We start from the raw sequence: 12,230 nt of genomic DNA, 5'->3' as shown, positions 1-12,230 counted from the left end.
TCTTGAAAACAAAAAACGCACAGACAGCATGGACTACACAAGCTGTAACAGACACTTGAAGACTGCACACAGCACCAAAGACAGAGAACAATTGCAGTAGTTTCAAAAACTGCACACAAGCACAAGCTCAACCAGCTGCAAAATCTCTCGGACAGAGTAAACAAAAATTGCAAAAACTTCGACCAAGCTAAAGCACTCCCTTGGCAACAGCACAATTGCAGCATAATCCTGCAAAATGCTGCATTACTTGCCACACATCCTATAACAAATAGCCAAAAGTTGCCCAACCCCAAATCTTACTAACCGTTGTATTAACTGACGTGGCAAAAGCCACCTCACTTAATTGTCATATCAATTCCCCCAAAAACTAAAAAAAAAAAAAAAAAAATTCAAAATTTTAATTGCCTCCCCAAATGTAAGAAAAATCTCTCAAAATAGTAACCATAAACCACCAACCGTATATCCTCTACCACCACCACCGCCGGTCGCCGTCTTCTACCACCAATGCCGGCTGTTGTCGTCCACTAGCAGTGCCAACCATCGTCTTCCAGTAGCACTAGTCATTTTTCATTCACTCAAATGTATCAAAAATGGCTCTCAAATTAGAAACCATAAATCGGCATCTGATTGTCCTCTACCACCAACAGCGTTGGCCGCCATCTTCCACCAGCAGCATCGCCCGTCGTCGTCCACCAACAGCGTCGACCACCGTCTTCCACCAGCACTAGTCATTTTTCATTCACTTAAATGTACCAAAAATCTCTCTCAAATTAGAAACCATAAACCACTAGTCGTTTGTCCTCTACCACCGCCACCAACGCCAGCCACCGTCTTCCACCACCAGCACTGGCCGTTGTCGTCCACCAACAGCGCCGACCACCATCTTCCACTAACACTCGTCATTTCATTTGCTAAATTTATCAAAAATCTCTCCCAAATTAGAAACCCATGATATTAAACCATCTTTTGCTTCACGGTATTATTTATGTAGCTTTAGAACAGCATCTAGGAACAATATAAGAGCTCGAGAGTATGATAAAATGTTATACTTGTTAACATGTGTTGTTTATTTTGTGGTTTGACAATTGCAGGATTATTTCATTGCAAAATAATTTATTTGTCTATTTGTTTCTCTTTATTGCAGGTTGTGCTTGTTTGAAGTATGAGACAAAAGAACAAGCCCTTGTGCCTTGTGGTTGAGATTTTATCTCAAAAAATGGACCTCTGGGTTGCATATTACTAACATTATTTTATGCATGGTTCATGTTTGGGTATAAATCTTTCATTTTCCTTATTGGTTCTCTATTTTACTTTCTTTTTAGCTTTTGCTTCTGTTTTGAAAATTTCTCAGTCTACTAACGTGGTTGAGTTCTTGTTGTATCTTGCATAGGGATCAAAAGAACTTGAGTTTCAGGAAGTTGGATGCTCATGTTCATCAGCTCAAGAGCAACAGCTCCAGGTGCTTATGGTTTTTTAGTTTTCTTATATTTTAACCCCAATTTGTTGCTTGAAACTCATTTCTAATATAAAAATCATGTATCAAAATGATTGTGTATGTATTTAACTGCTTGTGTGTGGTTTCATTGCTGCTTGCCACAGTTTTGCTCCTTTAATATGGTAGGTTATGATTGGTGCCTGCATATTGATGGAGGAAGATTATGTGAAGTCTAAGTTATATGCTAGTGATGTGAATGAGTTGCTCATGGATGGTGCATTGATAAATGATGCATGTCTTGATTCTGGAGCATTAGAATTAACTTTCTAATATTGTATTAAGATGTTTATTAGCTGTAATTTTTTTCGTGGTAGGTCTCCAACATTCAGCATTAATTTCACAGTAGACTATTGGGTTGGTGTAGGATTTTTTGGTGTTGCAGCTTTGTTTTTGTGGTTTTGTTTTTGTTCTTTGCAGTATTGGGAATTTATAGATTTTTTTAGTTTTAGCTTTTTGAAGTCGCTAGGACATTTTCTCAATAAGTGCAGTTTTTTGTGTGTTGGATCTGCAGCTTGGATCTGCTCTTGAGGTGTTCTGGTGCTAGATCTATAGTTTTTGGCTGTTTGGGTATGTTGGTTGTTGTTGTGTAGTGGATGGCGTTGGTGCATGACCAAAAAAAGGATTTTGGAGAGCTTTGTTGGCAGATGCAGCAACAGAAAACTGCAGTTTTGTAATTCTCGTAAGTATGTTCGGAGTTGTGCAATGTTTTGTTAAATAGCTTGGTTGTTTGTGCAGTGTGTTCTGGAGTTACAGCTTTAATGCTGCATTTTGTTAGCTATTAGTGTAGTGTTTTTGGGGCTAGACGCGATGATTAGGCCTATTATTTTTGCTTTGTCTAGGAGAGTTTGGCTGGTTTTACAGTTTTATTATATAGAACTCTGCGCATACTCTTTGTCAAGATGATCGGGCCATGTTTAGTAGAATTACTTACCCTCTTTATGTGATTTGTAAATACTAATAAATATATTCTCTTTTTAGTTAAATATTGAGACCAGATTGACCTAAAATATTTAATTATAGCTAGTTGAGTTTGATGAATTGTTGATAATTCAATGTTTAATTAAAACCGTGCCTAATTAAAATCTCTATCAATCTCTTCGATGATTATGGATAATAATCCATATTTGGAAGAACCAACAAAATTATCAGGGCAGTACAGGCGTCCTACTTCAATATTTACTTCAATGTTTGTATTACTTTGCCAAATTATGAAGGTTTTTTCATGATATATAAATCAACCTCTATGATAATAATTAACTATGTTTTTTTATCTCTACTCAGTCAGGACAATATATGTATATACACATAATTATATTAATGATAAGTTACTTTTTTTTTTTTTTTTTTTTTTTTGGTAAACCCAATAATTTTATAAAAGAATTACAACCTAAGAAAGGGGACTCCCCTTTAGAACCAAGAACCTTGCGCATTCCCAAGGGACAAAACTACAAAAGCAAGGACAACCAAGGAAAGGCAATCCTTATACACAAGAGACCAAAGAAACCAAGGGCACCCAAAGGTCAACCCCTAAAAGGCCTTTACAAAAAGGATCAGCAAACCAAACCAGAAAAGTAGGCCAAGCTTCAAAACCAACAATCCACATTGTACAAGCTAGAAGGAAATCCCGAAAACAAAAAACGCAAAGATAGCATGGACTACACAAGCTGTAACAGACACCTGAAAATTGCACACAACACCAAAGGCAGAGAACAATTGCAACAACTTTAAAAACTACACACACACAAGCTATACCAGCTGCAAAATCTCCCAGACAAAGCAAACAAAAACTGCAAAAACTGATGCATCTTCGACCAAGCTAAAGCACTCCCTCAGCAACAGCACAATTGCAGCATAATCTTGTAAAATACTGCATTACCTGCCACACATCCTATAACCAACAACCAAAGGCTACACAAACTGTAGAAAACTCCCGTCAGCAAACACACACTAGATAGCCTATACAAACTGCAACAACCTTTTAGAGATTGCACACACTGCAAGAAGCATAAAACTAACAAACCAGCACAAACTACCTAGAATGCAGCAATCTCCCGGAATCTTCAAAAACTGCAATAATGCAGAGTCTGCAACAGCAACACAATTACCTGCCTAAAATAGTTACCAAAAGACAAGCAAATAATTCCATTGAGAGGGCATAACTACCTGCCTAAAATAGTTACTAAAATTATTTATGTTTGAATATTTTATTATTAACCTGGGAAGAAATATCAAGCTGGTGCACCAGAAGTTAAAAACATAATAGAACAGGCAAATATTTGGCTCAAAATACATACGCCCAAAGTTCAGCAGTATTAAAACTAAAATGCCAACATACAAGAACCAAACCAGTCGAACAGAATTAAACGCAACTATGAACTAGACCCAACTTCTATTTGGGATTTATAAACCATTCTAAAGCTCTCCTATAATCTTGCTAAATATTTAGGACTACGAAAATCCAGAAACAAGGAAAAAAAATTCCACAGTCAATCACATACAACACCAACCACAAGTATACAACCAACAATACCAAATCCATAAATGCTTCCTCAACGGCAGAGCTAAGGGCCTTGAAATGGGCAGCTTCTGGAATCCTAATCAACAAGCAAATAACAAGCATCATTATTTAGAAACCAGTGTGAATCATCCAAATAAACACGCATTTCTTCGATGAATTAATTTATTTAAAAAATAAATAGAATGAAAAAACCCTAACAAATAATTAAACTAAAAATCAAACTGAAAAAGATAATAGAGTACTATATGTGCCTTCGATTCTCAACTGGTGATGCGTGGCAACTTCTAACGAGGCGTGGGAACGATGAGGGTTTTGTTTATACTTTGTTGATGTCTGGTGAGGCGTCACGACATATGGCGAGGCGTGGTGTGGCGGCGTTTGGCGAGGCGTGGAAACGACGATTTCAGTTGGTTTGGCGAGACGTGATGGCTTCTGGCGAGGCGTGGAAACAATGGTTAGTCCTTGGTTTGTTGACGTCTAGTGAGGCGTCGCAACATCTGGCGAGGCGAGGCGTGGCGGTGTTTGGCGACGTATGGAAAAGATGATTCGGGTTTGGTTTGTCAGCGTTTGGTGAGGCGTCGCGGCATGTAATGAAATTGGGATGAGATCGGCTGAGAAATTTTGAGAAACTAATTGTGAGATGAGAGGTAAAAATTGAAAGGAATGGAGAAAAAAATGTAGTGTTTGTATTATAGAGAAAATGAATTTGATTTAGGGAGTTGATTTATGGGAAGAGATATTTGAAGAAAAAATATATATTTTTTTGGAAAAATTGATGTGGCCATTAAGTGATGTGGCAGATGAGATGGCATTTGCCACGTCAATTAGTACTGGGGTTAGTAAGATTGGTTTGTGCAGATAGCATTACTCTATGTCTCCTTAACGTGGTTAATTAGAGGGGTGTAACTTTCCTTTTCCGAAAGAAACCCGAGGGGTGTCAAGAATAACCCTCGGATTTGGAGGGATTTGTATAATAAGCGAGTAGAGAGCTGCTACCATGCGCATCGTTTTACTAGAGCCAGAGAGCGGGCCCCTGAGATTAAATAATTTTTAAATAACGCTTAATAATAATTTTTTGAATTAATACGTAAATATTTTTAAAATTAGTTAGGAGCTCTTATGGGGGTGTTTGTCTAAGCTTATAAGCTGGTCAAACTTACTTATAAGCTCTAAAATTAAGCTGACATGTTTGTTTATAATTTTTTTGAGCTTATAAGTTGAGTTTATAAGCTAAAAAAAATAAGTTGGGAGGGAGGTATTTTTTTTTTTTTGGCTTATAAGCACTTTGCTTATAAGCTAGTTTGACCAAGTATATTACCACATTATCCTTGTTTAATTTTAAAATTCCATAGTATGTCATTATTTAATGTAGTATCTTTTTTAGTAATTTTATAATAAAATGTACTTATAAACTAAATTTTACCAAACACGTCAATTACTTATCAACCACTTATAAGTACTTTAACCAAACACGTAATTGCTTAAAATTTCAGATGCTTATAAGGTAATTTTAGCTTTTAAGCAATTGTTGCTTATAAGCTAATTTTCATAAGCTTAGACAAACGCCTTATACATACCCAATGTTTTGCATAACTATGTATGGTTTGCATAATTAAAATCTTTATATTTTGACTATATTTAACTAATCTTGATTACTTAATATATCTTGTAATATCAAATACCATATATTCAGAGTCAATAACAAATTATCTGCAATAAGATCAACATTATTTAATCTAAGGCTTTTTATATGTCCAACTAATTAAATCGAATCACATTACTGCATCCCATGATGCAAGTGCATGTGTATGTCACACACCTCTTAATTCATGCAATTATTTATTTATTTTTTCTCATTTTATTTTAAAATCTGTAGACTCATGCATTAGAAATACTAAAACTATTGAATAATTTCTCTTCTGAGTCTCGAATTTTAGCAGCCAAAAAATTATCCATTTTCCTTATTTAATATTTGAGTTTTGCCAGTTGTATTAGACTTACAAGGTCAGGATGGTACCAAGTCTTTACATGAATACATTTTTTCCTGAAAAACGAAAAAAAAAAAAAAAAAAAAAGATGATGACATCTGCATTTTATTTTTGGACGAGGATACATTACATTTATGTGTTATTACCAATAATAAACACCAACTACCACAACGCACATTACAAGAAATCACCCAATCTTATAAGATCATGCAAACAAAAAAACCCTCCTTTTAATTAAACATATCAACAAGCTTCTGTTTATTATATGCGCAATCTTTCTTCAATTCAAACTAAAAAATGCGACCGATTAAGTTATATCCCTGTAGTTGAAGAATGAAGAGTCTCCTTTATGATCTCCTGGATCCTTCTCTTCATTAATTTATCCTTGACACTACCAACCATCTTTCTATAGAACATTTCCAACCTTACAAGCGTACTGCGATCTGCTGATTCTAACATGTTTTCCCATTCCTTTGTAATGTCAAAAAAACCTGTGTTTTTCAATGACATTGGAATATCTTGCTCTTCAAAAGGTTTACCAAAAATTGAGCCATGAAGTATACTAGCATATCTTTCCATTACAGAGAGTTTTGATTGAAGGAGCTTTATCTCCTCCATTGCCGAAGACAATTTTTTATCCATTTCTTCAACTCTTTCAGAATCCTTCTCTCCAGTCTTATCTTCCTCAACAGCAGTCTTCAGTTCCTCTTGCTTGAAATCCTCTGTAAGTGGAGGCCACATCACAACACTGGGAGCAAAACAATCGACTGCCTTACCATTTCCTAAAATCCCACTTCTACCCCTACCCCAAGACCAGAGCTTATGTCCATCATGTGCAACAAGAACAGTATGAGCAGCCCCACAAGCAACTTGAACAGGATCCTGAAATTTGGGTTCACGAAGCCCATTACACTGAATTAGGAGGGGAGAATAAGCATCGCCTGTTTCACCACTGGAAAAACTAGCATTCGGGCATAGACCAAGACCTCTTTCCATTCCCCACGACCACACCTCTCCAGCAGATGACACAACGCTAGTGTGAAATAGGCCACAGTCAACAGAGATTAGATATGCATACTGTGGTAATTCTTTTACAGGTTCGGGAACCAATGCACTTTGGGTTGTTCCATGGCCAAGCTGACCATTCTCACCAAGGCCAAACGTCCAGCACGTACTTCCTAATGTGTCACTTGGTCTCTTTTTGTGAGTAAGCAAAGCTGTGTGGAAGGACCCACACGCGACCTCATAAACTGCCCAAGGTGAGTCCTGCTTAAACATCTCTATGATTTCAGGACGGGACCGGGGCTCTCTATCTCCCAAGCCTAATTGACCATGGTTGTTATTACCCCAAGAATAGCATACTAGATCTTCACCTTTATACGTTTCTCCAGCACTAACTAGGGCTAAAACATGTTCACTTCCACAAGCCACCTTCACAACAGTGTGACCATAGAAATCCCAGACAGGAACAGGAGTAAAACTGCTTACAAGAGAGAAACCAGCTTCAGTGACGCTGGTTTGCTGCGGGCAGTTGCCCCAAATCCACAAGGCCCCTATGTTATCAATAGCAAAAGACATCATTCCACCAGCTTTGACAGAACAAATCTGTAGTATACAAAGTGATAAGAAGCTTAACAAGTTTAACTCTTAACTTGACAAGGACATGATACATACAACACAATCCATACCTTAATTGGTGCTTTATACTTTGCTTTGGATTCATCAGTCAAAGAATCAAGGAACTGCTCCATCAAGCAGGGTACCGCAGAATTCTCTTCGTTACCACCAAGTTGGCCATCCATATAACAGTCAAGGGATGCAAACAAGACACGGAAAAAAGGCTAACAGAATAAAGTACTAACGAAGAATCTCTCATAATTTACTCTGTTGAATCACTGAATTCACAAAAAAACATCAAGATAACACCCATACGAAGCCCTAACTTTAGTGTAAAACTGCCTTATATTTTCCAGCATGAAGAAAAAAGAACAATCCTCGAATTCCTTAGTAACAGAAACCCATAAAGATGCTAAGTAAACAAACTTTGTCCCACAAAAAACTGATATCCTCTTCTATGGAGTCTACAGAGATTCCTTGGTTCCTTTTTATCCAAATCAGCAAAAGACTGCGAGTTCAGAACCTCTCCATGATATAATACAGAGATTTTTTTTTCTACTAACTGCCATCGTTTCATCCTAATATTTTGTATCAGTTTTGTTTTAAACCATATAATAATTTGTTTTCTATCAAATAAATAAATAAAATGTAAGGAGGATACAGATGTTGTAACCCCAACACCACACTGAGCCATCATCTGTAATAACATAGAAGCCGAAGAAAATTAGAGCATCACAGCAATATTGGCTTCACCTAAAATTATTCCATATTTTCTTTCACCTTTTCAATTTAATACTTGAACACACTCTACATTTTTCATCTGTTAGAGTTAATTAATTACCCAAACAATTAATCAGTCATAATGAATTTCATTTCCACAAGAAAATGGCCATCTGGATATATCAATTACCATACTATCAAATGCCATTAATTATTGTAGATACTTAACAATTATAAATCTCCACTATCCACATTTAACAAGTCCAAACTGAAGTATATTTGAGCATCTAATTAAAATGAATCATAAGCTACACTGACCTGCGAGAGCAACACTGTGATAAGCACCAGCAGCAATTCCAACAATTTTAAGCTTCTTATTTTCTGATTGGCCAGAAATGTCAAAACTGACTCGAACCGGAGTTAATTCATCGGATTCAGAACCGGTACCAAGTCGCCCAAACATTCCTCTTCCCCACGTATACACACAACCATCACCTACAACAAGAACTCTCCAAAACTTAATTATAACCAACAACAAAAAGATTAAAAAGAAAAAAAAATTATGTATAGTATTCATATATATATATTTTTACCTGAGAGAGCAAGAGTGTGAGATTCACCGGCAGCGACTGCGACGACCTTGCGGCGCAAGTCTGGAGGTGCTGCAGTGTGATCCATTTTCCCTGTCAGTAAAGAAATAGTGTACACTGTAGAATGCTCAAAGTTGGATCAGCAAGTGAAAGTGTTGAGTAATGAGGTGATCGGGATATACGTGGGCTTTATATAAAGTTTTTGGAATCAATGTCAATGGCTAAGTCGTAATTATCTAAAAATGTAGTGATAAAATTGAAATTAAGAAATTTCCTTTTAAGGTTGACTAGTCCACTGAAATTAGAAGCTGTTTGAGTTTGATTGGTGATTGAACCTTAAAATAAATAAATCAATCAATAACACTTGACCAAAAACAAAAGGATCATGCTTATCCTATCTATTAGTTGTAATTAGAAGCTGCATCTTAGAACACATTAGATATATTACAATCATCTGTATGTTACATTATCAAATATAAATAGTGATTTTTAAATAATTAATTAATTAATTAATTTTACGTATGTATAGATAAAAGCAAGAGGAATATTTGGAACATGTCTTTGCGTGGGTAAGATGAATAGATATATACGAGTATTTGGAAAAGCATCTCAGACGCAAAAGTTAACGCTATCCCAGTAGAAATGCAGCATCAAAGAAAGACGAAATTAAAAGAATTTCATCTTCGCTCTGATTAAGAGCTCCACTTCTAGGGGACTTCGCTCTGATTATGCTCAACTGCACGTGCGATGTCATCAATGGCCTTTTGTGTATAGAACTTGCCGTGTCAAATTAATAATGTAGCATAAATAGCTAAGAATCAACATGGGTAATCCTTAATTAAGGAAAAATTAAGATATTAACAAAGAACTGAAATGACTAATTATCAGGAACGTTAACCTGTTCCTGCAGCTAAACATTTTTTTGTTTTTTCACATTAAGCTATAAACAAATGAAATAACATCGCATAATTTAACAATTTTGATCTTCTCTACAAGGTAAATCTATTTATTACATAAATGAAGATCAACCTAGCGACTGATTGTATTTACAAATGAATTAAAGAACGTGATTCAATTTAACAATTCTATATTCTGATCATACACTTTCAGCCAAATTTATATGATTTTTACATGCGTATCCAGCTAACTTGCTAACCACCGCAGAGACGGCCGCTCGTCTCCGCCGCATTTTCATCCTCCTCGCTAAAATAAGGTGCCAAATTCAGATATTGCTCTTGATCACTCCTACCCCTCCACCTTGAACGGCAAATCACACAACTAGCCGATCTCCTCCCCCTACTTCTCTTCCACCTCATCCAGCATTCTTCATGAATCAAGTTCCTACACGTCCCACAAGTCACCACTCTCTCTTCCTTACCCATCTCTTCAAGACATATAGGACACGTACTTGTATCTTTTATTTCAATTAATCCTTCTGAACTATTTTCATTCCTTGCTCGAAAGAACAGCTGATGAAATCTATGGCGAAGGCCAGCCCCCGCCAATGCTTCCGGCAATGTGGGCGTGGCAAGTAAACGGTTGAGCTTGCAGGGACGGAGAGTCTTCCTCCGGAGACACGTGTCATCAATAGAAACACCCAGAACGCGGATAAACACAAATAAAATGTGTTTGCATGGGGTAATGCGATCTGGGCATGTGCATGACGGAGCGGAGGATAAGTTAACGGTGTAAACATTTCCAGTGGCACCCAAGATGAAAAAGAGAGAATCAGATCGGTGGAGGAGGCGGAGCTGATGGCGGAGAGCTCGGCCTATACGGTCTGTGACGGGTTGGGTGATTCTGAAGCGGGGCTGGGAACGGGGATCTTGTTGATCACGAGGAGGGGTTGAACTGGAGGCAACAGACTCCATTTTGGGACAGGAAATGAAGTTAGTTAATGGGTAAATGAGGTTAAGGAGAAAGAGAGGCGTTTGAAACTCGGATTTGTAAGAGAATATTAGTGGTTAAGATTCTTTGTGTGGTGTTGAAGGACACGTGAGGGATAGCGGTTGGATAGGGAAACACTAAACAGTGAAACGTGGGGAACTGCAATTCCAATTCTAAACCTTGACTTTGTGTGATGACCTTCTCTGTAAGCCACGTTATTCAAGTTGCAGTAATAAAATAATATTATGATTTAATGAGACGATAACTTGTTTCTTTTTAATTAAATAATAAACCAAATTGGGAGCAAAATCATATTTCTTTAATTAAAAATTCCTAAATTAATGAGTTTGCCAAAATGGTTCCTAATCGATCAGAAACATGGAAAGACCAAACTGAAATAGCAAAATCAAAACTATCTTTTAAGTGATTAAATGATTTGGTATAGAGTTTTTGATATATTATTTAAAAGTTTTGAGTTTGAATCTTCTATCATTAATAAAGATAATTACTAAAGTTTTTATTTAACTAATAGTTATAAAATTAATTAAGATACGTGTAAGTTGCCCGAACACTCTAATCATTTAAAAAAAAAAAAAAGTAAAACAAAATTTTTATAAGATTTAAAAGTTTTGGATTTATTAATTCCAACAAGAGTGGTTATTTCAATAAATTATCCAAAAAACGACGGCGTTTCCGTTTTATCTGCGTACCTTACTGCCGAAACGCAAAAAATCCTTTTTATCATAAACCGTTTTAATTATTCACCACTCAACAATAGTCAGTTTCCTGAAGTCTAGGATGTGGGGTTCGTATCGAAATTCTTCTCAGCTTTCGAACAAGGTACTTAATAATCAGCTCTTATTGAAATTTCTGTAATCAATTCCTAATTTGTTCAGTTGGTTACGGAGAACTGAGAGAATGTTTGGAAAGACGAGAGTAAAAGAAAGTAAACTTGGAAGGCCTATGTTCCACTCCTATTTAACAAAACCCAAGTAGTTGTTAGCCTCGGTTTACTCAACTTGTAAAAAAATTAAGAAAAAAGTTCGAATTTTTAGTGTTCTTTTTTCTTCTTACTGTTGCTTGATTATTTGTGTTATATCCTAGCAGCAAAAGCAAGAGAAAGAATGGTTTGCAGCGAGTTTTAGGGCAGAGAATTTCATTCCAGGGCTTGTAATTGGTTTCATTTTTGGGATGTTGTTGGATTTATCAAAGCCGGCTAAAAGTAATGCAAAGAAGAAAAATTTCTTGCCGGGGAAGCCCCAAGAACATTTTACGGTCTCGAGTAACGGTGATCAAGACGTCAAAATGGTTTGTTCAAGTGCTTGTTTGGTGTTGCTATTAATTTGTTATTTCAATCTGTTCAAATGTTCATAATGAATCCAATTTGGTTTGTGTTTGCTAGGAAAGATGAGGTA

General features: G+C 36.4%; 2 protein-coding genes across 2 annotated transcripts; both read right to left on the bottom strand.

Moving 5' to 3' along the window:
* Window positions 1–6,071: 6,071 nt before the first annotated feature.
* On the bottom strand, window positions 6,072–9,102 carry LOC116122393 (ultraviolet-B receptor UVR8-like). The gene is made up of 5 exons (XM_031408248.1): window positions 8,932–9,102; window positions 8,657–8,833; window positions 8,280–8,315; window positions 7,690–7,799; window positions 6,072–7,606 (listed from the first exon to the last, which is right to left on the bottom strand). Exons 1-5 carry the CDS (start codon window positions 9,014–9,016, stop codon window positions 6,314–6,316), a joined length of 1,701 nt encoding a protein of 566 aa, XP_031264108.1. The 5' UTR covers window positions 9,017–9,102; the 3' UTR covers window positions 6,072–6,313.
* Window positions 9,103–10,041: 939 nt separating this feature from the next.
* On the bottom strand, window positions 10,042–10,881 carry LOC116122395. The gene has a single exon (XM_031408250.1). The coding sequence runs from the start codon at window positions 10,797–10,799 to the stop codon at window positions 10,080–10,082; it is 720 nt and encodes a 239-aa protein (XP_031264110.1). The 5' UTR covers window positions 10,800–10,881; the 3' UTR covers window positions 10,042–10,079.
* Window positions 10,882–12,230: the final 1,349 nt, after the last annotated feature.

This window comes from Pistacia vera, unplaced genomic scaffold (genome assembly GCF_008641045.1).
Source record: "Pistacia vera cultivar Batoury unplaced genomic scaffold, PisVer_v2 Contig1330, whole genome shotgun sequence".
Lineage (NCBI taxonomy): Eukaryota > Viridiplantae > Streptophyta > Magnoliopsida > Sapindales > Anacardiaceae > Pistacia > Pistacia vera.
Note: the sequence above shows the minus strand (reverse complement) of the source record. Positions and strands in the feature narration are given on the sequence as shown.

Excerpts from the sequence above, each read along its gene's own strand:
- LOC116122393 (XM_031408248.1), bottom strand. The coding sequence starts at position 9,016 with ATGGATCACACTGCAGCACCTCCAGACTTGCGCCGCAAGGTCGTCGCA. Across the intron at positions 8,834-8,931 it reads TCACACTCTTGCTCTCTCAG|GTGATGGTTGTGTGTATACG; the intron begins GTAAAAATATAT and ends TTCTTGTTGTAG. Across the intron at positions 8,316-8,656 it reads TCACAGTGTTGCTCTCGCAG|ATGATGGCTCAGTGTGGTGT; the intron begins GTCAGTGTAGCT and ends ATGTTATTACAG.
- LOC116122395 (XM_031408250.1), bottom strand. The coding sequence starts at position 10,799 with ATGGAGTCTGTTGCCTCCAGTTCAACCCCTCCTCGTGATCAACAAGAT.